Source organism: Caloenas nicobarica, chromosome 14, assembly GCF_036013445.1.
Source record: "Caloenas nicobarica isolate bCalNic1 chromosome 14, bCalNic1.hap1, whole genome shotgun sequence".
Lineage (NCBI taxonomy): Eukaryota > Metazoa > Chordata > Aves > Columbiformes > Columbidae > Caloenas > Caloenas nicobarica.
The window spans coordinates 13,022,882-13,049,318 of NC_088258.1; the positions used below are offsets into that span (position 1 = coordinate 13,022,882).

A 26,437-nucleotide genomic window follows, 5' to 3' on the forward strand; every position below is an offset into this window, starting at 1 on the left:
GAAGGAAAAAAAAAAAAAAAAAGTGTGCAAGAATCAGCTCTTTGAGCACCCAGGTGAGAACAAGAGGAGGGGCAGGAGGTGCTGCCGGTGCTGGGATTCCCTGGAGATCATGGTAGAGCATAGTTTAAAAAGAAAGGTTGTGTTTTACACAGCTTAACTTCTCCAAATAATCACAGTCCTACTGCTGACCCTCAAACTGATCTCTGAGCAACGGGTACTTACTGAAGAAACAGCAGTGTTGGTGCATGGTCCTTATGTCGGTGGGGACCAAAAGGACCAGCGCCAGGTCTGGTAGGACATTTGTGATTTTACCAGTGATATTTACTTCACATATTCTTCTCTATTTATATGTCAAGAGACTCATGTTTGTGATGTCTTCTTTCAAGCAACAGTTAACCCTCCCAGTTTCTTCTCCCTCGTAGCCATTCCACACGCTTTACACAAGCCATGCAGGTGTGAGGAATGTGCTCACTGCAATGTCAGGAACTCCCCATGACATGCAGCTCAGAGGGCTGGTGAGTCATATCACCTTGTCATCATGCATCCTTGACACTTCTGTATGAGAAGGAGTGCAGAGAAAGTTTGTTTTTCTAAATAATTTTTTATAGTTTTCAGGTTTTTGTCTTCTCTTCAGAAACTCTATGAATTCTATTCAGAACAAGTAAAAGCACTTTAGCACAGGATAAATTTGCATCTGTGCTCAGGAAGAATAGTTTTCATTTATCTAGAACCTGCAATTTCAGAATACGAGTCTCTATTGTTTGTTAATACTGCTAAACCATCTCTGATTAGAATGGAACTTCATTCATGCCACAGCTTCCAGAGCTTCTTTTCAACTGGTGGTCTTCTCTTTTGGGATCAGATCTGTTGAAGACACAGCGAGCACTGGGACTCCCAGCAGAAGGACAAAGCACGTGGCAGTGGAGCACAAGTTGCCCGGCTGAACACACACACACCACCGAGGTCGTGGTGCAGTTGGTGAGGCAGCTGCAACACCATGGCAGAAGTCGCTATTTTGATGGTCAGGAAAATAATGTACTGGACACGCAAACTGTGGAGGACAGAGAGAAAGTTACCTGTGGAAAGAGAGAATGTAGGGTTTTGTACAGATTTGGGCGAGATCATGAGAGGTTGATATAAAGTCTAGTTGGTTGCTTCCACATTTCGAGTGCAACTGAGAGACAGCTGTCACAGCACAAGGTGGTGAAGGAAGGAGAGGGAAGAGCGCAGACATGACAATATGCCTGGTGTCCTGGAAAGCCTTGGTAAAAGAAGCTCTCAGGAGTTGGGAAGTAACTGCCAAATTTTAAAAAATCTTTCACTTAAAAGTTTTTGCTGAATTTTGTTGTTAAAAGTGAACTGCAATCAGAAGTTTTACTGCTAGACTATCTTGTAATCCCTGTGCTATTCTGATGACTCCATATTATTTCTGCATATATGGAATAAGGTAGTTTAGAGAGAACAGAACTCTCTAGCCTTTCATTACAAGACTGTCTCTCAAATCACCCTACATGGAAAATTATATCATAGATTTTATAATTCATAGCTTGCCACACTTTCAGCATCCATTTCTGAAGATCCTGCAGCAGGACTGCTTCTGCCAAGGAACCAGACGTATGACATCTGTGAATGTTATCAACTCCATCTTCCCGTGACACATCACCTTTACAATCCCTCATTTTACTCCCATGAGGAAGATCACATTTTTCATTTCTTTCATGAAGAGAAATGTACATTGAGATGCATTCTTCATTTGGTTTATTTCAGCCTGTTCACCAATTACCACATTAGCTGACTATTTCTCAATAAGTTACTTGTCCATTTTCATCAAAGCACCTGCCACTCTTTGCATTGCCCTTCCACTGTACAGTCTTTTTTACATTCTGCCTCGCAAGCCTCCTAGTGAACACAGTCAGACAGACACTCTGCTTTGGGGGAAGTTTTTCATACTGTCCTTACAGGAAAAATCACAAGCTGTATGTATTATATTTCAGCATCCAGAGATCCGATTACACTAGCAAACCCTGCCTATGCGTTTGTTTCAATGAACAGTCTACCTAAAGATCTATTTCTAGAAATGTTTTAAATGGGCTGGGAAAAATTCTCAAACAAATTGCAATAAAACAAATTTAAATGTGTTGAGGGCACATGTCAGCTACAACCCTTGTTTTTTTAAGGATGTGGAAAATATCACAACCAGTGTCTTTCTGGATAGTTTCATAGGCTTTTATGAAGCTACCAAAGTCAAAATTAACAAAGTGGATGCCATTCGATCTATTACACATTGCAGAAAGTTTGAAGTTGCATTCATTTTTTGTACTGTAGTTGACCACGTCCATCTAGACTTCCAAAAAGTTTCAAATGTTTTATGGTTCACTTTAGAGCTTATATTTATAAAAAATACTCAGTTTTGAGGAATGAGAGTGTATTATTATCGTAATGGCTACCATTTTTCTGAAAATTGCCACGCTTAAGACCATTTGAAAGCTGCAGCCACCACATATATCTTTTTCAGTTCAGACAAACGGTTGGGGTCCTAAAGCTCATGTCTGTGTAACATCCAGCAGGATCTAGAACAGTCAGTTCTTATCAGACTGAAGTACCAACGGACAACTGGAGTATTTATACATATGTGCAAGAGCATGACAATTAATTCAAAGCAGTCTTTGACATCTGCAATCTTTATGAACTACGCTTATCTGGAACAGGAAGTGTTGTCAGAAGATTTGTGCATCATTTTTTCAACAGTTTTCCCATTAATCTCTTCCACAAAGTACAAAGGCACACACATAGGAAAGTGTAAATTCTAATTTAACAAAAGTCGTATTCCAAAAAAAAGTAATAAGATTTGAAAAGTTATAAGATCATTGTTAATACATAACCAATCAAAATGAATTTCAAGATTTATCCTATTACTTCCTCACTATCTTGACAGCAAGATCATTTTCAAACATCTACATATGAAGTACATGGACAAAATGGACAACTGAGTCATTTCTCTGCTCTCAACTTATATATGTCAACATACAGATTGAACAAGCGAGCTCTGCAAGCCACGTGTAAATGCTCACATTTGCTATTTTGATCCATATGCCTATATTATCAGAAGAAAACCAGCTCCCTTAATTTACCCATTTGTAAAGCCTACATTTTCATAAATAAAACTTCTGTATGCAATAATACAGAAGTTGTAGTAACAGTATTTCAGGTTGACCATGAATTTCATTGAAATACAGTTTTTTAAAGCTCTTGTTAAATATGTTAAAACATGATGGAGATTCCACACATTTTTGCTAAGAACCTGATTTTCAGGAGTCCAAGGTGCAATAGCACTGCCAGCTACATAAGGAGATTAATTACACACATATTTTGCAGGTTTTCAAAAGACATACTCAGGAGGCTGTTAATCAGAGTCAACCATCAGAAAGTGCTTACATTGCCATGGAAGAAAATATGTCAAAACACCACACGATACTGCTTCTTATTTTTTGTATTCAGTGGTGGAAAAATACTTCTTGTTTTTTTTATTTTCAGTACAAAAATTTACAAAAAAAAAGAAAGAAAAAAAAGGAACACACCAGCTCAAAATCTTCATTATGTCCCTAACAGAGGCTGAAGTAAATGGCCTTTGGTCTTCAGACAGGATTCTTACCTCTTCTTTCAGCATCTGACACACAGAGGCACCAAGTGCTTCGGGTAACTGAAACTGAAAATCCCTTCTGGTGTTGGTGGTGCTGGCTAAGATGGACAACAGTCACAATTATCAGACTGAGACTGAAGTATTTAAGTTTTATGTCAGGAGAAACAGAGGTGTCTTCTTTGAGGAGCAGAATAACACCCCTTAAAGAGACAGTACTGACAAACACAGGGAGAAAAACAAAACTGAGAACTTCAATGGGAGTTTCAATATGGTCTCTGTGCTGCCCGTGCAGAATCACCTCGGGCCAGGATTCCGCGTGCCCTGCGGACCCCCTTCCGTGGGCTACAGGTTCCATCTGTTCAGCCATACCTCGTAAAAGCACCATCTGCCCACCGCTCTAAAAGTGCAACCTGGCAACTTGCCATGATGTTTAAGTCACTGTTTTAAAAACTGAGGTCAGCTTAATATGATGAGTACTCCAAACTATGAATTCTGTATCCTTTCCCTCTATATGGCATCATTTTGCACTTTCAAAGGAAAAGAGAAAGACTTCTCCACAACGTCACAATGGTATTGATTTTTGAAATACAAGGAAGACAAGAAACAGCTCATCTGTTTTTGATTACCATGTAAGAACAGTGACAAAATAATCTCCAAATTAGAGAGACAGATTTGATTAAACAGAGTTCTAACACACTCACTAGGTATGCAAACAGAAAGAAGTGTACCAGCATTTTCAAAACGCCTCAGAATATAAGAAAGAAATCTGTACAACAAAGATTTACAGAGGAAAGAAAAAAAAAGTTCAATTAGAAAGTAAGGTGCTATACTATCAATAATACATTCCCATTTAGTGAATCATTTTAAACTACATTGTTTAAGAAGTCTGATGAGTAGCTACATGTAGTGAAAGCTATCGTGTGCATGGATGCTGTGTCAGCCCAGGTCTAGAAAACAGAAAGGAAAAGAAAACCCTTTCTGGTAAAATATTTGAATTAAACAGACCTGCATTAACGCTTATTTCTTCCTCCCATATTATTTAATTCAAGGATCAAGGAAAATCATTGTTTAAAAACAAAAGGGCTATATGACAAGAACATACTGACATCTGCTGGCATTCTAGAAACGTGTTTCTCTAAAGATTAGGATTTAATGCCCTCAACATTTTTTTCTTATCTAATGGGGCTGCATAACAGAATAACATTGTCCATGTCTGAATATGACAAATTAAAAAAGTATTCTATACTTCCAAATGCTGAAGTGGGCATGACATTCCGTAGCTAAACAGTCTGCACAAATATACTTCTCTTCCATATTTGATTTCTGAAGTATCACAGGAAATTATTTTTGCCTAATTTGTATAAAAATGCCCAGTGATAAGGCAGACAATTTACATTCAAATAATTATTTCCCTAATTTCTTTGCCAACAAAAGGCTAGTATTTCCAATTTACTATCCAAAGATGTAACTATACCTGTCACTCAGGCAAGGCTCACAATGGTACCTATTGTTTCACAGTAATGGTTAGCAAATTAAAAGAACGGATTTTATTTCTATTAGCACCATAGCAAAAGGATACGTGTAAAGACAACACACCAATCATCTAGCATGCCACATACTGAAAGTGGTACATAAATACACTGGGGAAGATCCATTAACTCATATCATTCAACGCAATCAACACAGGTATGTTGATAACCAAAATACAGTCCAGAAGACTGAACAGCTTTCAAATCTACACCATGGAAAAGCTGGCAATTCTAGTTAATGCATATAGTTTGTAAAGCAGCTCTAACTTGGCATCATTATGAATATGGAATATTCTGTAAATCTTCATGCACTTCTAAATTTATTATTTGAAAAGCATGCGATATATTCATTTAATGCTTGCTGTTGGAATCATAGCTAAACGTTTCCTCCCTCATGTGTGCTATAACACAAAGTTATGGTTGATAATTTAAACGTAAAATAGAAAGAATTCAAAATTATAGCTCATAGTGTCAGCAACTCAGATGTGTTGCACATACATCCTGAGGCATAAATTTAGTATTAGCAACAATGACACAAATAATTAAATATGAACAATTGCCAAGCTGTGCTTAGTGGAAATCATAAATACCTTCCTTACTATTTTTGCATTTCCAGATCAAATGTCAGCTGCAAGGTCAATTCCTTTTATCCGCTCATTAGCTATTCACGTTTCACAGATGTGAAAGGATAAATGAAAACACCAAATTCACCTAATTCATTACTTGTGTGTATTTTTACTGTATGCACTATCTGTATTTCTTAGGCTAGACAGACTAGAAGTGACAGTAGTTTTCAAACATGAAAAAATACACAGCACTCTTCCTTGCAAATGTTTAACTGAAAACCTTACAGCCCATTAGAAGACCAGATAAATATGTGACAAGAAGCAGGAGAAGCAGGACCCGCTTGCCTGGCTCGCAGTTGTACGTCTCAGCAATGAAGCAATGGTTCACAGAATCTGCTCAGAGGAAGAAGACAGTACACACCAACCTCTTAAGCAAAGCAAATGATTATAGAGCAATATAAAATCACACACTGACAGCTTCCCAACAGCTTCCAGGGAGCAGCGCTGACCACCGCGGACCCACAGAGCGGCCCAGCAACACCACCATACGTGTCTGCACACCACACACAGCATCGGCACAACAGCAAGTGATTCCTAAGCAATTTCACAAGAACCCAACTACTCACACACTCCGGAGCAGACGCTGTCCAATTCACACGTTCAACTACCAGAAGAAACACACAGGTCATCTCGTGACACCAGTGGTGCTTCTCTTGTCGCCAGTCTGTCCACGTTTCATAGCCGCGTGCGCCTCCACAGCCCTCAGATGGGGCGTTTTTTACCCTTTCAGCATCGTGCCAGGAAGGACCACCCATACTGAAGTGTCAAACTGCAATAGTACCGCGTTACAACGTTCATTTGGAATTCCCTTTTAATTTCCTCGTTTGAGACAGTTTTATTAAATTATTTAAACTTCTTATATATTAAACATCAGCAGAGCAAAATATTAAGAAAAGACAAGAAAGGGGAATATTGTATTACCCTCAAATCCTCCTGCTCTTTAACATGTGATTCCAGACTGTTACAATCCACAGATGACAACAGCCAGTGAGAGGAAAAGCACATTCTCTGGAGATCTCCAAAGCCAGTCTTTGACTACGGGATCACTGTTTTCTCAGTCAACCCAGCACACGCTACCGCCACAGTCACTGCACAAATACCAGGCCTGACACATTAAAAACAAAAAAAGAAATACAAGAAGAGCCTTCCTCTTGGCAACTGAGAGGACTCAAAGTGCAATGATCCTTATGGTTCAAGCTCTGCTATGAACTGCTCTGATGTTTCTTGGCAAAACTAAGGAGGGAGGGAACAAGAGGAGCCCAAACGATACAAGATTAAAAGACACCAACAGTGTTCCTCTTGCCTGTTACGATCAATATTATCTCCTATTGATTTAAATGAGAGATGATATGCAGCTCTTTGGAGTTGCTTTGGAGACTTTCAAAGAAGATAAAACATGAGGCCAAACTGCGTGGCATTTTAAATAGCAAAATAAATAGCAAATGCAATGTGAGGTGTTAGTTCAACGTAAGTCAGCAAGTCATTTCTACGGCAACGTAGAAAACATCTTGGCTAAGTATGTGCTTCTTAAAATACAACAATACTATGATCTTCTAACAGGACGGGAGCAGTACTTGATTTAGATACATTTACAGGAATAAAGAAGCCAATTTACAGCCTAAAATTTATGCCAACTAATAAAGATGCATCCACTTACGCAACTAAAAGAGTATTCACTTATAGGCAAAGTGTTACTCTTTGACAGCAAAGCACAGACAGCTACAGGTGCTGAATAGTTTGATTTTGGCAAACCAATGTCAGAAATAAGTAGAAAGGAAGAGTTTATCACCTACCTCACTTGCTCTCAATTTCTACTTTACTTGCATGTATTATTTTCTTGTGGACGGTATGATCATGTGCCATGAAAGTTCATAACAAAACTACTCCCAGGACAAGAGCAATCATTATTTCAACCTAATTTGTATTTTAATCAACACTTGAGCAACCTGAAAGATATTCTCACCATAGAAAACTTTTTAAATAAATAAATAAATACTTATTTCCACATTAGAAATTACTGTCCAAACTTTCTGCTTCTTGTACAATCAGTAACAAAATATTTAATGGCTTCAGCAAAGAAACGATTTCTACTATTGTAAAATTTCCTATCCACTACACTATACTTACCTTAGGAATTCGGATTCACATTTCAGGCTGCTACTTTTTAACAGTGCCAATACGGAAACAGAAAGAAGTCTATGCTACTTTAACATCACAGGAAACTTTCTAGTTTTCCTTTATTTTGCCTGCTTGCAAAGCTTTAACATAGAGAAGCATTATTTTGACCATTAGGTTTATTTATTAATAACTGCATCTGTTTTAAAACATCTTTTTAAAGCAACACTGACATTAAGAATAATTCATGCACTATTATTATTTTATTCAACAGCACAAAAAAACCCAAATACAACCATAATATAAAACCACAACAAAACCCCACCACACCAAAACGTCAGACTTACAATGTCAACCACAGCAGTTCACAACACACACCCTGACAAGATCATCTAGACTTTAACTCTGTAGTCACCACTGTAAAATACATTTGCTGTTGAAGCTCAGCTAACAGTGCTGCCTGGAATGGAAGCACCGGTACCAGCCCTACCATTAACTTTGAGAGACTTGGCTTTTACCTGTGTTACTCTTACTACTGCTACTACAGAAAAAATGTCTGAAGAGCAGCCAAAGAGACAAGAGTGCTCAGTGACTTCCCTCCAAAAGCCAAATTATCTTGAGTAAGCCTGAAATCCAACCCTGCAGACATCCTGCCACTGCTGCCCACTCTTTGCCAGGAAAGACGTTGGAAACTCCAGCTTCTGGCATCCGAAACACAAGCCACAGATATCAAGACATTTTGAGGAGAAGACACAAACCATGTGGCACCATATATACCATGCTGGTACTCTATGCATGCGTGTGTGTGTGTGTGTGACTCCTGTAAGATGCGATGTTACTAACACACACCAGTGATGCTCATCAGCAATGCATGATGTACCTTCTAAAAGAAGGATTTTGCTGTGTGGGTCAAAACCACCAGTTCGGTGATCCTTCATCTTTTATTCACCACTGTAAAAGTACTGATAGAGTCTAAAAAGAACAAGTTTCTTCAAGTCAAGCAATTGGATACAGTGCATAATGCAGTTATTTGCTGGTACAGGCCTCCCCCTGCAATTTCTGTCATAAGCGAAATGAGAAAAAAAAAATCTATGAAAAAGATCGCAAGCAAACCATGTTCAAAGCATTCTGAATCCTTGTGTTCTCAGAACAATAGCTCTTCCACACCTCGGTGTTATTACAATGCTTCATGCAAACCTTCCTTTCCTATCTCCTTGCTAAATAACAGTTTCAGCACAACTAGACAGCTGCAATACTAGCAAAAATAAAATTGTTAATTGCTACTTTTACCTCAGTAGTTCCAGAACCAACAGAGAAGAACAAATAAGAAAATCAGGACTGGCAAAGTGCCACACTTAGGAAACACACAGACTACAACAGCTACCATGAGACATCTGCAGGGTTTTTTTTCTTTTCAACTTTTTCTTTTCAAAGTGAAAATGATTCTTCTAGATACAAATGGAGACCATAATATATGGATAGTGTAACACTAGTGGTCGTTTTTAGAGAAAGGGGAAAACCCTTGCGCTGACCAGGAAAGCCTTCGTTTCTTTTGACTGTAATAAGCAAAACTGACATCCACCCACAGCAGCAGCATAATTGAACTTAATAAGAGAGCTCTTAGCATAAGAATATGACACGTAAAAGCGCAAAAACGAAGATTGTCTGATTTTTAAAGAAACTGGAACAATACGATGAACTCCTGGAACAAAAAAGATGGACACCTCTTATAATAACAGAAGATTTTTATGACTCACATCTAATCACTTGTTTTTATTTTATTATATGCTTTTATTGTCTTGTCCTGTATCATCCGTTATTGCTAAGTTACATGCTTTGTATAAAATTTATTAGGAAATTCTATCTTCGTAAATTTCAGCACTTTGTTTGTGGCTTTAAATGGTTTAAAATTACTTCTTTTCATTAAAGACAGGGTTTTTACCTTGTACTCAGAGATGGTACCATGACCTCACCATCCTTTTCAGCTCTCTCCAGGATAGCGCTACAACCCTGCAGAACTCTTTTTATCAGAGTACCAGAAGGTTATTTTGATGCACATTTGGATACAATATATCAAACCAGCACCTTCATATTTAGACTATAATAAAATATTTAGGTTCCTACATGCAGGTTTGTACACAATGAGATTTCAAGCAATGCTTAAGGCCTTTTTAAAATCTGATCAGTTTCTAACAAACACACCTATCTCAGGAAAGGTGGTTCTCTGGCTGCAATGAAGCAAAAGTTTAAGTGGATTCAAGGCAAGAATACAAGCAGGAGGACTGAAAGGAGGGGAACACAAAACCCTCAGGTGAACCACATCAAAAGGGAAACAAGTAACAAGTGTTATCACCAAAAGATGATTACATACTTCGCTGCAGTAAAATGGCAATTGCTGAAAACAGAACGATGCTCCAAGTGGTTAAAGGGGCCAAACTACTTGACTGCATCACTCTGCCCATTTGAACCCACACCTCCCAACAAGTACTGGTTAATCAGGTGGTTTGTTGGATATGACACTTCCCAGAGTGAGGACGAAAGATCATACCAGCACCAAAGCCAACTGATGTAAAGGCATTTTACAGCAAGAGTAAAGGATGGCTTCAGTACCAAACAAAAAAATATTTCAGAATGGGGCTTATGCAAAGCAACAGGATCTGCTCGTGTATTGTACCGCAGAGAGCTCCGTGTGTGAGGCTGCTCGCTAAGGCCCAACCTGTGCCATGGGACAATGGGCTTTCTGGCTGATTTTTCCCCCAGTGGCATAAGATCCTTAATAATCAGTTACAGCCAGAGATTCAGTACTGAATTAAAATGAAAGCAACGTTGTAAGATAGAAACAACAAAACAAAAAGATAAATCAAAAACTTACGGGTAGGTATTAGGGACTGGAAAACAATAATAATTAAATAATTTGGCTTTGAGGGCATTCACAATGGAGCAAGTGTGCCACACATGCAACATGGACAATTTTGGTTTTCGGCAAGAGTTCAATACTTGTAATGACCAGGGGAAGCCCAAGCGGTCTCCTGTAGAGGCAGCTGCACACTAACACATTATCATGATGGCAACAGAGAAGAGGTCATCATGAAGTGAAGGAGCCATTTGGAGAGTATCCTAAATTAAGGAGTGGGAAAAGAGGGTCTAATATCACAGAAAGATCAGGAGGATATCTAGATCCATTAGTCTTCCTGCTGGGTCACTCCATGTGGCCCAATTCAAACTGCACTCTGGGGCTTCCTTAGCATTTATATTGTTGCAGACTTAAAATGGATATCACCATGTGGTAGATGACATTTTAGGTAGCTTATCTTCAATGTTGGAGGAAAGGACATTTAAGTAACTACTCACATACACAGTGGACTGTCTGTAGTGGAGTAAGTTTTTCAGGAGTTGATTTTTCTTTTTTGTTGGTTTTTTTTGTTTGGCTGGTTTTTTGGTTTTTGTTTTTTCGTTGTTGTTGTTTGGGTTTTTTTAAATCCTAAAGCTTCACTGTAGAGTTTCATTGTAACAGAAGATAATATTTCATCAAATTATTTCCTGCAACACTGATTAAAAACAACAACCCAGCAGCAGGACTTGAAACTGATGCTTCAGTATCTTGTCGCACTGAATAAGCAAGACTGTAAGCTCTGTGGTCAAGGAGAACAGACACTGTGCTGCATCCCAAGGCAAAGTGTTATAGAATTACATAAATTTGAAAACAGAAGATTATTCTGAAAACAATGTTTCATACTATATTCCAAATTTTCATATAGGGACTGTTTACAGAATCTTAATTTACTACCAAATTCGTTTGTTCAACAAAATCTCTGCATCGTATTGGACAATCCTTTATTTAGGAAAAATTACTGGGAGCTTTATCTCAAGTATTTATTTTGCTACCTACAGTGATTGTCATGCCATATTATTAATGAACCGCCAAGAAAAAAATCTACAAGTTTTCTACAAGAAATCTACACTACTATATGGAAAACCAGTATTGTGAGAAAAGCAGATTTTTTTGGCCAAGGCAGACAAAGATCTCAAGGTTGACTCTGACAAAGACTGTCAAGCCTTTTTCCTGGATCAGTGCCATGAAACATTGTCTATTTCTCTCTCCCCAAACTATAAAATGTCAATGCTCCACAACATATGGTGAAAAACGTCAGACATCTAAGACCTATTTAACAAAACAACAAATTTAAAAGATGAAAGCAGAAACTCAGGAGCTGGCTATCCAGAGGAAGAGTAATGCCTTTTCAACAACCAAACTACTTTGGTGAAAGTCAACTGTCTTTACACGATGGACAGACATACAAAAGGTATGATTTTTCAATACAACAAAAAAATGACACATTTTATTTTGAAATCTAGGGATCTGGATCTGAGGTTCTCAAGGGCTTACCACTCATTTTGCTACCGAAATAAGAAACTCCACAACAGATTGTCAGGTTTTGTAAGACAATAGCGTTACAGATGTAACTTTTTTTCTGCATGTGTTTTCTCATGTGTAGGCTACAGATACTTGAAAGATGAAAAAAACCATAAAATACCCAAAAGACAAAGCAAGCTCAGTTCAAGGAAACCAACTACCACTGCACTGGGCTTTCCCAGCAGGGCAGTACCTATAAATTCCCTGCTGATCTATCTCCTGTGAAGATGATGCCAATTTCAATCCAGCAAAACTTTTGTCCTTTAAGTCAAATACAACGGCTCAATACAACTGCATTTTCTGTTACCTGTATACAGGCGTTCTACCACCTTCTCTACAACTGCTTTAACTATTAGAATACTTCAATCTGAACGAGTAGCACTTCCTCACTTAAACCTTATCCTAAATTACCCCATCCACATTTTTACATACTCACACCTTCAAAACAGTGCACATTTACAGTTGAAATTTTATACAACAACTTTGAGTTTCCTAAATTTCTCAGGAAAAAATTATGTATTCTCAGGCTAGCTTCTTATTGTTCTGATCATACAGTATTTGCTCACATCTAAATCAGAGCCTGAACTCAGAGACAATAAAATCTCTGGAAGACCTTTGGAATCACCAATCAGACAAGCAAGATCCTGTGAGTGTCCTCACCAAGAAAAGTACATCAGCACATATTCATACTTCATTAGATTCTAAAAAATCAAATGGAAAAGTGATTAATAAATGCCGAAAAATAAAGGAAAAGTTTTGATCACAACTAGCACCATGAGAGACTCAAGATTAATTAACTACAAAACACAGCAGAAAGCTGAGATTCACTAACTCCAGCTCTCACTAACATTTGTTTAATGATGAGAAGCTTAAAAAGTAGCAATTGCTTGAAACATATTCTAGACTGTTTCCTTGTAATTCCTTTTTTTTTTGAATCATAAACTCTACTTTTTGTACCATGAACTCTGTTGGTCAGAGGTTGTAAACCAGAGGGTTGAAACCACATGTATTGCAAACTAAGAAAATCTGTATATTTTTACGGTGTTTGTAATGCTGGTCACAAACAGCTGCATCTGGCCCTACAGTCATCATTATGCCATTTATCTTAAAAGTGATTTAGTTTTGCATGTTTGCCCTTTAACGCAATCCAAGACTTCCTGCTCAACCTACTGTAACAATATTCTCTTACGCCTTTCTAACTGAAGCAGAGTGGCAATTATTTTAATGGATATGAGCTTGCTCGGTCATTTTTACAAAATCTCCTTGACTGACTACAGCCAGTCTGCCGCTCACAGACACTCCCAGTTTGTGTTTCCCACTCTAGGCAGTTATCTTAATTTTAAGGCACTGAATTGCATAGGTAGGTACTTAGGCATCTGTCAATCTAGAATTGTATATTTACCTTGTTCCTTTCAGGGTATTAGCTGCAATAACATCTTGCTGTTTGGAAACACAGGACTGTAGAACTGCATCCAAAGTTGCAAAATGTTCTGATTTTTAACTGGCTTTCAGAAAACTGTCACAGAGCCTTAGATTTCTGTACCTGTCCTATATTAAAGACACTTCAAACAGCTTTTAAATTTCTGAAAGATACATGCTTGCAAAACACCTAATAGTTTCTTTCCCCTTGAAAAGAGCCAATTAATATTTTTAATAATAATATTTTAAGCCCTGCTCATTCACTTCTTTCCTAACTCTTCCGTTTTATTCCCAGGCTACTTTTACGAAGGTGCAGGGGATGGCAGCATCCCTGGGCTCCCACATGAAATGGGAAGGAGTCGAGCACCAAGAAATCAGTAGAGTTCCAATAGACGCGCAAAATAAACACAGTTAAAAGGAAAACATTTTTCAGCTGCTATATTCCACTCAAGCTGTAGTATTATATATTAATCTTAATTACAGAAGATTAATCTTTTTCAGACTAACACACCTTTCAGGCAACTATATGCTTAATGTAGCCATGCCTTCCATAACTGTAAATGATATTTCCTCCTGTGACCAGCACTAAGAATAATATCCTTACAGTATAGAATGCTTATGATTAGACTTAGATTAGATTCAAAGCTACAGCATGATAAATTATCGATGGTGAATTATTTAACTCTGCCATTGGTCTCTTCTGTATTTTCAACTAGCTCAGCTTCCCCCAGCACAAGTGAATTCTGAACAGCTCTTTCGGTCTTAAATGAAGCTGACCTGCTTGCACAAAGTGAGACCACGGATACTGTTTCCATGAAATCCCTCCAAAAAACAGGCAAATGCCTTTGTAAAGCCAGTACATACGTAGGGGTGGCAGAGAAGCAGTAGGTCCCCCAGAGAGCAATAAAAAATACTGGACGAGAGATTGACTGGGCATACCAGGAGGGGTGACAGTTCGGAGGGAATGAGATAAGATTCTTTAGAAAAGAATTATGTAACAACATATACTAAGAAGAAAAAAAAAAAAAATGAGATGAAGGAAAAAACAGCAAGAGCGGGAAGAAAAGTAAGAGGAGAAGGGGAATAGAAAAAGGACACAAACATCCATCAGAGATGACACAGGTATGAGCTGATCCTGCCCTGGGCAGAAAGACTGACTACAGGAGTGGCTGAGTCCCCTTTGGCCTTGCTGCTCCATGTTTAACTTCAAAAGGGCTTTGGGTAGGATGGCAGCTTGGGAAGGAAGGAGAAACTTCAAAAACCACCAGTACAGGCACCCATGGCCTAAGGACACAATATTCTCCCTCCTTTGCAGCTCGTCAGCAGTGCATGTTAGTCAGGGAATGCACATGCTTGCAGTATGCGGGCATCACTACAATAATTCACAATGCTGGAACTAGACCTTGAAATCCTGCATGTGTTCTTATATTCTATACGGGAAATGGATCGCTTACGCACCTAAGAATTAACAACCCTGCGCTCATCCTCGACACTTGACTCCTGCCAGTATTTCTGTCATTTAAGGACACCCTTCCATGAAAATCAGAAGAGCATCCTCATCACGTTGAGGACACCAAGTACGTCATTTACAAGAACTATAAAAATCATCAATAAACTGTGAATTTTATTCATTATGTTTGTCAGCTATATTACTGGTACTCAGTAAAGTACTAATAGAAAAAAGAAATATAGTCTTGACACGATAAACACAGACTTCATTTCAGGAAATGTCAAATCCTTTGTCTACTGTGTTTGTCAGAAGAATAAACTGTAAATGAAACTTGGGTAGCCAAGCCTTTCAAGCCTACATAAGACAGATAGTAGGTTTGGTCTATAATCACAAATGCTACGTAAAAATAGTTTCCCATAAATTCAGTAACTCAAAATCATTCAAGTAAAAGGAAATTAAGATAAATTAAAAATACTATAGCTTAAGCTATTCTAAATCACTGCTATAACCCTGTTAAGTGGAGCATGTGATACCAAATACTTTCCTAAAAAGTAAATGACCTATGAGATAGGCACTGAAAATTCACAACAACACACATCCCACACCACTCTCCCCAATATATATTTTGTCAAGCAGCTATGACTTCTTGGTCTCTAGAAAATAATCATTTGATTATGAGGACTAACTCCATTTCAGACTGTAATACATCCATGATCATCAATCTCTACTACAGTGACAAAATCCTGCTTCTACTTTAACAGCCTGTATATGCAACTGTTTTCATACTTCTAAATGACAAATGAAACACACAAGGTCTGTCCTCTCTTAAGTATCATCAAGTCTAGAGCGAGAAGTGAAGCAAGGGACTTGACATTCTTGGGACACCATCTTTTGCATCTGTTGTATTTTACGATCCAATTCCCCTTGAATAAGAGGAATTTTATTTAAACTGAAAAGCCAGTCATCACCAAACTACTTAAGAATCTACCATACTATGCCACATTTGCAATTCAGAGAGTGGATAAACAAAAGCTGCAGATTTGGACAAGATCTTTCGCACTTCGCTGATATGAATCACTCCGGAGTCAAACTTCAGACCACATTTGTTTCACCATCTGTGTGAACCACGTTAAGTTGGCAGCACAACCTCCAACAGCCACGTTACACATTTTGGAAATGTAGACCGTATGCCACTCACACTGTAAAACCATCTCTGCTGAAGAATGGCAGTTCCACCTGGAACTGCCTATACATTAAAATGTATATAGTGTTGCTTCACCTGTAGTGAACGCATACATAGGCAACAGTGATACATTTTTTCCTGACAGAAGCATATAGGAGAAAATGAAATGATGAATCGCCTATAAAATAAGTATGAATATTGATGACTTACAAGCAAGTAGTTTCCCAGCAGCTAAATACCAGCACTCTTAATCAGTAACTCACCTGAAACCCGACTGGCCATTTTTCTTGTTCTGCCTTATATTTTGGGAGCCACCTCCCGTGCCAACGTTCTCCCCATCGCACCCTTCTCGGTGTTTGCAGGAGGAAAGCCGAGCGGGTGCGGTGCCGCTCGGCTCCCCGCGGCGCGCACTCGGGGCACGGCAGCGCGCCCCTGCCCGCACCGCCGCACGGAGACGGGCGCTCCAGCCCCTTCCCCAGCGCCCCGTCACCCCCGGCTCTCAGCACAGCCCCTGGTGCCCGAGAGCCCCCAGTCCGCGGACGCTCTGCGGACGCGCAACCCTCCGCCCCGGGCCGCAACGGAAACTTTCCGGCCGTGGCGACCGGCGACAGCGGGAGCGCCTCCTTCCCCGGGGAAGGCCGGGCAGGGCGCAGCGGGGCCGGCGGCGGAGCCCCGCACCTGCCGGGATGCCCCCCGCACCTGCCGGGATGCCCCGCACCGAGCGGCCCCGCTGTCGCCCAACACCCGCCGCGAGGCCCCGGCCGAAACTCACCATAAAGAGGCGAGCAGAGGCGAAGGGTCGCGGCTCCTCTCCCGTCCGGAGCGAGCGGCCCCGCCAGGCAAATCGCAGCGGGACGCGGATCCCTGCCGCCGCCGCAGCCCCTTCCCCGCGGGCAGCGCCGCCGCCCTCACCGCCGCATGCCGCTCCTCCGCCGCCCGGCTCCCCCCGGGCTCGCCGCGAAGCGGCAGCGGGACGTGCGGGGCGCCCGGTCCGCCCGCGAGCTCCGCGGGCAGCGGCGAGACCCCGGGGGCCGTCCCCGCCGCGGCGGGGGGTGGAAGGGGCAAGCGGGCGGCTTCCCGCTCTGCTCCGCCGCGGCCGGCGGGAGCCCCGCACCGGCCGGACAGGGACCTTCCCGGGGGCGGCGGCGCTGCCGCTCTCCAGCCGGCGCGGAAAGTGGCTCCGGAGCGAGCGGGCGGGCGGAGGTGACCTTCAAGCCCGGCGGGGCGGGCTGGGCTGGGGGGAGAGCGGCGGGGGGCCGTTGCGCCGAGGGAGGCGGCGGCAGCACCCAGCCGCACGGGAGCGGCGGCGGAGGCGGGCGGCGAAATGCAGCGGGGCGGCGCGGAGCCCCGTGGCGGCGGGGGGAGCGGGGCTCCCCGGCAGGCGGAGGCTCGTCCGCGACCGGGATTGGCGGCCGCGCGGCGGCGCCCGGGCACCCCGCGGGTCCCGGAGGCGCGGCGCCCCCGCGCATCGCCGCCCCCGCGCATCGCCGCCCCCATCACCTGCCGCCGCGCAGCGAGGACAGCCGGCGGGCGGCGGGGAGGGCCCGCGGTCCGGGGATCCGCCGAGGCGGAACCTCCCCGATTCACCGGCGACGCGGTCACAACTTTTCGTCCTCGGCCGAGCGGTGGTCCCGGGGGTTGTCCCGGAGAGCTGTGCGCTCCCCCGGCAGGACTGGGCAGGGGGTGTCACTTCTGGGTGCGGGAGACAAACAGATAAACACACACACACACAAAGTGGCACTTGGGAAACCGCTGATTAAAACGATGCCCTTGGCGACACTCAGACATCTCTGCCTCCTTCTCCCTTTCCTCTTGCCCAAAGGAAACCAAATCTTACAAGAATTCTAATGCTCAGCTAACGAGAAGAGCATCGCAGCATCCCTAAATGCATGAATTACTGTCAAATCAGGCTGACAGCAGCTATTTATGAGAAAGTTTGAAAAAAAAAATAAGCATCGAGACCTGTCAGAACACTGCCTTGTCCTTTGCAATACATTAGCTATTAATTCTGTAATGATCAAACATTTTTGTGCAGCTCAACCTTCAGTTACAATAAATTAATGCCACTGAGATTTAATTGAACATGTAAACTTGTATCAATCACGTATGAGTACTCCGAAGATAAGATAGATGTGCTAGCCCCTATGGCTTAGGAGCAGGGAGTCCTTTTAAGTGTATAGATAGAAAATGAAAACCAGCAGTAATACATGTGATAATGAGGAAGCAAGCCTTAAATCATAAGTGTATGATTCCTTAAAAACAACTTTACCTGAATAATCACCCTACAAATTCTGTTACCTGTGCAAATAATAAATACAGCCACAATACTCTTAAATTCAAATGTAGCTCATGCATGTATATCACATACAGAAGTATCCTATATCCCAGTGCTTCTACTTATAGGTTTGGAGCATAGCCTATTTCTTTTGCTGTTTTAAGGCCCGAGGTATAATCTTGGATTGCCTAAATACACAACTCAGTGGAACTGCTCATGAATGTAGCAAGTCAAACCAGTTTATGGAGCTAGGTTGCTTCAAACAGTAAATTCAGAAATTACTATTCCTCATCCAAAATGCAGCAGTGTTAAACTAATGGCTGGAAACCTTTACCTCCACCTTGTTTAAGTTGGTCATATTACTGAGAGGTATAATGTTAGTCAAATATTCATTTTCAGGATTGAAATTTAAATCATCAAGTTATTACAACAGATGCTCTCAAAACGTATGTCCCACTCTGTAGGCTGATCCCTATTAAGTTCATATAAAGATCTCTGGATGGATCTTAAAACCCACCCTGTGGGTTTAGTTCATTTCTTATTTCAGCCCTCTAATTCACTCTAAAATCAACACTAAGACACCTATGGGAGTCTTATGTGCCCAGCGAATGTAAATTGGAAATCAAAACATTATGCAAAAGTTCTTTAAACCACTACAAAATGATCTTACAGTTGGTAACTTTGGTTATTCTTTGCACTAGGAGATATCTAAACCCCTATTTACTAATCTATGAGAAAGTGCTATTAGTAGAAGCTTAGAGAGTATAAATTAAACACAATGGTTGCAAAATGGCTTCAGCTCTTCGTTAATTTGTATATTTAGATCCTCTTATAAGAAAATAATTTTCAACATTCTGATTCAATATTGCTGACTACTTCGATAGGTTTATCATATGGCCAAATATCTCCTACTTCAGCAGCACTTTTTCTTAAGACTGAACTGATAAAAAAACCTGAAAGACAAACTTTCATGTAAAAAAATTTGATGATATATGCTAATGCAATACAAGACAAACTTTCTTCCTCGTGAAACTTCTGCTGTTAAGTTCTTCAGGATAAATCCCAGCTCACAGAGAGCTGACCATTGACTGATTCAGAGTGAGAGCAGATTCTCTTGCCCATATGCTCAAGGACCCTTGCACAGGACTATGCAGCCCAGTAGTATGAAACGGAAAGAAGGAAGGAAGGAAGGGAGGAAGGGAGGAAGGGAGGAAGGGAGGAAGGGAGGAAGGAAAGAAGGAAGGGCGAGCCATCCAGTGCCTTCCCAGATTGAGCAGCCTCTGATTCCTCTCTCTTCTCCATAGATGTGATTTTCAGGGTGGCACCAAGGATCCAACTTGCAAAGATTTTTAGGCATGTCAATTTCTTTCAAAATCTGACCTGTAGTATTTCAATATCCACTCATCTATCTGTGATAGATCACTGGCAGCATTAAGAATTCAAAACTATTCTAAGGTGCTAAAATAATAAACAGGTGTAGCTCATGCAAATATGTGAGTTATACCAAAGTTCTTCATTAAAAAACAGAGAAATCTCATGGACTGGAACTAAGAAAAAGCTATCTTTAAGTATTTGAGCATCCCTTATGAGAAGTGAATACTCACTGGAGTGTTAAGGACTACTCACAGGATTAAAACTGTCCTTGACTACAGAAAGAGTTATATATTAAATTACTAGATCAGAGCTTGTCTTTTGGAGTCTCAATACCTACATATCCTCCTTTGGTATAAATACTGTCAAAAAGTTTCTCTTGAGTTATTTTTCATATCTGTTTTCCCTTTTTTCCCTTCACACAAAGGAACTTTGAATTGCAAATCATATCTTTCTTAAAAGAACTCCATACTCAAAAGTCTGCCATTGTTATTCTATAGAGGCTCCCAGGTGAGGTTAAATTTTTTTGGTTGGTTGGTTGCTATAAGAAGAAATAATTGTTGAAATTCAATTGTTGATTTAAATAAGGATACAAAAAATAAATTATGGGTGGAGAAACAGAAGCCAAGAGAGAGAGCATCATATTCTTAGATGGGTCTGTGGCAGAGCAGGGAGCAGCACCCAAATATTCTGTTTTCTGTTCCAGAGCTCCACGCATTAAAATACTTTCTTTCCTAAACATGATGTATCTAAATGTACCTGTACCTGCCTGTCTGTCTCTTGGACAGTAACCACCTTTAGAAAGGTATCTTGCTATTTAGTCATCTCTGTAATATACAGTACATTTAAAGCATTTGATAAAAAGTAACATTGACAAGTCTACCCTAAAATCATAATTGCCTGAAGCCACAATTCACAGTAATTCCTCTAGGAAATGTTTACAAAGAAAACACACAAATTTAAGTATTATTGCCTAGTCGTGCACTTAAGCTGGCTTCAGAAGACGACATTTTCCAATTTAAAGCGAATTATTAATAACAAGAGAACTACATAAATGGCAGGTAGTGAAAGGCTCTGTTGAAACACAATGTTTTGAACAAATTCCCAGTCAGTCAGGGATTAATTCATAAAATATTTTAAAACATTTCTTTTCTGAATAAAAGCCTAATTCAGGTTTTCAGAGTGTATCTCCATATTTTTTTTCCAGATAGTGTTGGAAATAAAAATGGCATGCAATTATTCTAATCAAGAACCATGTAGATTCTTATGAAAAAAAGATGGTTTGCAGCTTTTGCAAGAAAACAGCTGGTCAGCAAAAGAAAAACTGCTCTTGTTTTCTTGGCTGCTGAATTCTGGAATAGCTGGAATGTCTTGGAGTAGAAGGATGGAGTGCAAGGTGGAGCAGACCCATCCTGAAGATCAAAAAGAGCTGGCAGTGAGGAGCACACCACAAAGGCAAGCCCTAGTATGGTTGTGTAAAACTTAACCTAATATACTGCATTCAAGTTGCTGGACTAAAAGACAATACTTGAAGAAGGAAATTATTAAATGAGCAGAAGTTTCCCCAGCTTTACTGAAATATTTTCTTCTTCTTTCATGTATCATCTTGATCTTTGGAGGCTGCAGTGATGAAGGTTCCTTCAGCTTCCATCTAGGCCACCTGTTTTGTCTGCTCTCAGCCTGTTTAGGTCTTCAAACTCATTGTGGACATGCACTCAAAACTCCTATTGGCCTTACTCCATCACATTTTTGCAAAACAGACAATTAGCATCCTTACTTTCAACTACCCAGACCATACAGCCTTCTCCTTATGAACCCCCTTCAATGGTATCTGGGCCAATAAAGTAACTGCAATTGCTGAGGGGCTAAAATTCTGGACCTAGAAATATATCGGAGGAGCACTGGCAACACAAAGTCCTTGATCTGCTTCCGATCAGCTCATCAGCACCAGGAGGCAAGAACATAGTCTGTTTTCTCCATCTAACTTCTGAAACACAGGGTCGGGCAGCTCACAGCAGATTGCCTGCTTGTTCAGGAAAATGTTACTCAAAGCAGAGGTCAGGTTAACGATTGCTCAACATACCTAAACTGCACTTCAGACTAACATGAACCTGTGGGTAACAAATGAATCTAAATGGGCCTGTATGTCCAATGAAACAACATTAGGTTCAGTGCCTGCTGTCTTGTTTTCAGAGCTCATTTGTTGTTCAATGCTACAATTATATGGGGTAAATAGATAAGAGATTATTATTGTGGTAGAAGAAAAAAATTAGGTTTCATTGCTTCTTAAAAAAACCGGAGATAAAAAAATAGTCCTACAAAAAATAGAAAATAGACATAAAGAAAACAGATCTGTGCTATCTGGGAGGTGAACTGGAGGTAAAAGATGATGATTTCTTGAACAAAATAATTGCTCTGAACAGCAGACTAAGTAAATGCTGCAGATGCTGTAACAAAAGAAAAAAAATCAAGAGAAAAGTAGTAAAAAAATGATTTGAAGTCTTCAAAACATGAAGATTCCATGTATTTGTAAGAATACTATAAATAGTGCATACATATTTAATGCTTTAAAAATTCATAATGTATTTGCAGCAAAGAACATCTATAACACATCCACAACTGCTGCAAAGGTACTGCCTCATTTTAGGGGTTGTTCATTTCATCACCAAAGGTAAGTGAACACACAAGCCATTTGCAGTGAAATACCTGAGCTTAAAGTAAATCCATTTGTGGTGGTTGCTGATGTATTACAAATTTTGGTGCCATAAACACTTCACGAATCATCTTCAAAATAATTACGCATTGGTATATACTTTGGTATATACCCATTGATAGTTAGCCCTTTAGACACTATCACGAAGTGTAGCCTTGAATGTTTCGGAGAAAGACAGTATATTGATTCTCGAAATCCATGACCGAACAGAAATCCTGCCATAGGACACAAACTTAAGGAAATAGAGAAATCAACTTTCAAACACAAAACATGAAAAAGAGATGCACCATTCTGTACTTGTACTATTCTGATGGTGGTGTTTTATTAGTTTAACTTCAGACTTCTTAAGTGCTTTTTAATTCTTGACATGGCATCTTGAGTACTTGTTTTCTGGATGATGTGTTGGATGGAGTTGAACAAGGACAATGATGATAAGCTTTGAAGTTTTGGTTAGATTGAATTTGTCTTCACTCATGCTTTGTAGAGAAAGGATTATTTGCTGTGTATCTAATACTGGAGTCTGAACAGTTTAATGCTTTTGACTTGGCATCAGAAGAAGGCATTAAGCTGGTGTTGCTCTGTTGCTGTTGTTACCATTTTGTTCATACAGTTCTATTTAGGAAAATAATTCTGGGATATTTGACCAAGACTTTTTAAGTTATTATTACATTTAGGTTCCAGATTTCAGTCCCACGGAATAAAATTAACTATATTGTAGCACAGATTTAACATCTACTTAATTAGAAATTTATAGTTATTTCAGTAGAATCTTTAAGTAGAAAGATAATGCTTCTATTTTTAATGCCCTAGTAGCAGTATCTTAATGTGCTTATATTTAAATATCTATAAATTAAAGAGTTTCCAACTTGTCTGTGATAAAATGTTAATCTGTTCCACTTCTCCAATGAGTTGTTATTCTGAAATACCATTTTTCCCTCCCTTAGCTTTGACTTATAGCATATGAAAAATTTCTTTTGAAGAAACATCTTGAAGAAACAACTGCATGGCCAACACATTAGCATCTACTGATTTTTATCTCTGTGCTTTATCTCCAAGTTATTTTGAGAGCGCCTTGGGATTGAAGACTGTTCAGATAGGGCTGATAGATTATTGCTTTATATGTGGAAAAAAGGTCAAGCTGGTTTAACTGACCTTTTGTGTTGTCTTTTTGTTATCCTGCATGGATGGATTGGTTCACAGATTAAACATTATCAGGTTCTGTGCTTCCCTTTCTATTTTCATTTCCATTTGTATTTGGGCAGGAGTACAGAAGAGTTGGGAAGAATTGTTAAAAGCAATGATGTATGCATTTTTTCTTTGAGTTTGGGACATTTGGAAGGGAGGAGACATGCCCTGCTACTGAAAAAAACAGAGCAGGACTCTGGGAAATTTTAATGCAATTCCATCTCCATCTGACTCCTGATGATGCCACTGCCACAAACCACAAGCCACTTCCCCCTTTCTCTTCAGCAGCTCTCCAATGGTTTTCATCCCTGTAAAATGAGAATAATGATCCTGACTTCTGTGTAACCGAGCTACCAGACTGCTTAGCTGTAAACAGCCAGCCAGGCTACTGTGGAGTTCTGTGCCATCCTGTATGGACCATGCTGTTACTGGTCCAAGGAGTACGCTCTTTTTTTTTAAGCAAAGTAAATACTGCAGATGCTACAGAAAGACTTCGTTGTTCTTATCATAAATATGGTACCTTGACAGACTAGAGGGCATACTCATCTTCTCGATACTTAGGTAATAATTCATGGGGAACTTATCTGAAATGGAGAGTCTAGATAAGCAATTTTGGAAGATATTCAGGGTATGTTTGGTGCTGTGATATGTTGTCTTTAATTCTTGCATTACCAATAACAGGATTCAGAGCAATTGAAGGACTGGCAGTTTTTACAGTTTCTTCAAGTGTAGCTTCCTTTGATTATACCATAATTCATAAACTTTAAGATATAGAATCATTTGTACCGGTTTGGACGTACTTTTTCCATACTCACAGGTTATGCTAGAGCTGTCTGAATAAATTGGCGTCTATGACATCTTAAGAATCTGCTAACATTTTCATCACAGCTTCTAACTTTCCACCCTATATTTGGGGAGCTAACTGATTGACACCTGCATTCACCTATATGCAAAACTTAAAATTCTTATTTCACGTATTGATAGAAATACTCATCCTCAAAGACAGAATTTGAAAAATATCTTTCATGAAAACTCCTTGATTCTCAATGCTCCACAACATGAGTTTCTAGCTAGCCTTGTAGTTCATGAATTATTGGATTTTAAAATTATCACCTGCCTCTCAGTCTAACAGTACGGTTTTGGCTTCACTCCAGAATTGAAGGCAGCAAATCCTGGAGCGTGGCCGCATGTAATTGACAACCGCTTGCCTAACATCACACTTTTGTGTTTGACAGCAGAGAAAGGATTTTAAACCGTTTTATCAACATCAAATACGGAGAAACTATTGTTTAGCCAAGAGAAAGAGAAAGAAATTCCCTGGAAATAATGAAATAGTTTCCAAAACATTTAGATGTGGATCCATATTGCTTTAGATAGAGAATCAAGCTGAAAAGTAGTCCACTGTAAAGAAGAAATAACACAGGAAAAAACCTGCAGAGGTAGAGAGTCCCAGAAAATCCAAGAGCTGCAAAAGTCAGATCTGCCACAATCTCTGACTACACATCTTTGGGAATTAAACTACAGTTATAGAAATAGGTAAATTCTTTCTAGTATTTTTATCGCTAATGTATTCACATCTCTGCTCTCATATGCGGAATATATATTAGAGTCATAAAAATGAATTGAAATTTACTATTTCCTGGATTATCTTATTCCAGTTAAATCCTTGATTCACAAGGCAATTGCTAAAGATAAATAGAAGTTCATGAATTGTTCATAAACTGCAAAAATTCAGAAGTTAGAGATGAAAAATGTAAGACAGACAACCAAGTCCAGGTTTAAGATCAGCAGCGACCAAGATGCATTTTCATCTTATCACCTGAAGGCTTTCTGGTAGCATTTGTGAACTCCGTTTGTACCCTCAGTTCTATCTTTACAGGAAAACTGGCCACATAAATAATTCACTGGAACTCTGGAACTTGTCACTAACAAGAAGTTGTGAAACGTAAAGTCTCCAGCCATCCAACTGTATAAACAGCACATATGAGCTAATTTTCTAATGGTTCACTAAGCTTTGTGTGAAACTAGACACATAGGAGTTCTTGCACATTTTTAATAAAATAAAGCTCCTCAAATACCAATTCTTTCTAATAATATACTTCTTGGGAAATGCCACGTTTGAGGTTCTTCTGTTCTTTATTGGAAAATGATTAGGAAAACCTTCTCACCAGGGACCTTTGGCCACACAACTGTTAAAAAAAAAAGCTTCTCCTTAACTGATTAATTTCTACCTTCTGTTGGTACATGGAAATACTTCAGAGCAAGATTTATGTGAAAGAACACACAGGGGGGGCAGGGGGACACACCACTGTTTATTTTAGGTTTTTCATGTTTCTTGTAGTATGGGTTAGATTAATGGGATTTTTAATGGAATGTGATAACGTGTGGAACCTTAAACATTCTTTAATACGCATGAGAGAGACGACAAGGAGATTGATCCCCACCTTTCTCTTGGCAGCTGGTAAACAGCATTCTTGAAGTGATTGCTAGCATGACACTTGAGCCACTGGATCTGTA

The 26,437-nt window shown here is 39.9% G+C and overlaps 1 protein-coding gene across 2 annotated transcripts in view; it reads right to left on the reverse strand.

Moving 5' to 3' along the window:
• RBFOX1 (RNA binding fox-1 homolog 1) overlaps positions 1-26,437 on the reverse strand; it is a 1,184,784-nt gene that overhangs the window by 812,388 nt on the left and 345,959 nt on the right. The window contains exon 1 of one of the 2 annotated variants that reach the window (XM_065645209.1): positions 17,149-17,203. The exons of the other annotated variant lie outside the window; for it this stretch is intronic. Coding sequence (XP_065501281.1) covers positions 17,149-17,151 — 3 coding nt within the window. The 5' untranslated portion in view covers positions 17,152-17,203. Of the gene's footprint in view, positions 1-17,148; positions 17,204-26,437 lie in introns of those variants that run through there. 2 annotated transcript variants of the gene reach the window in all.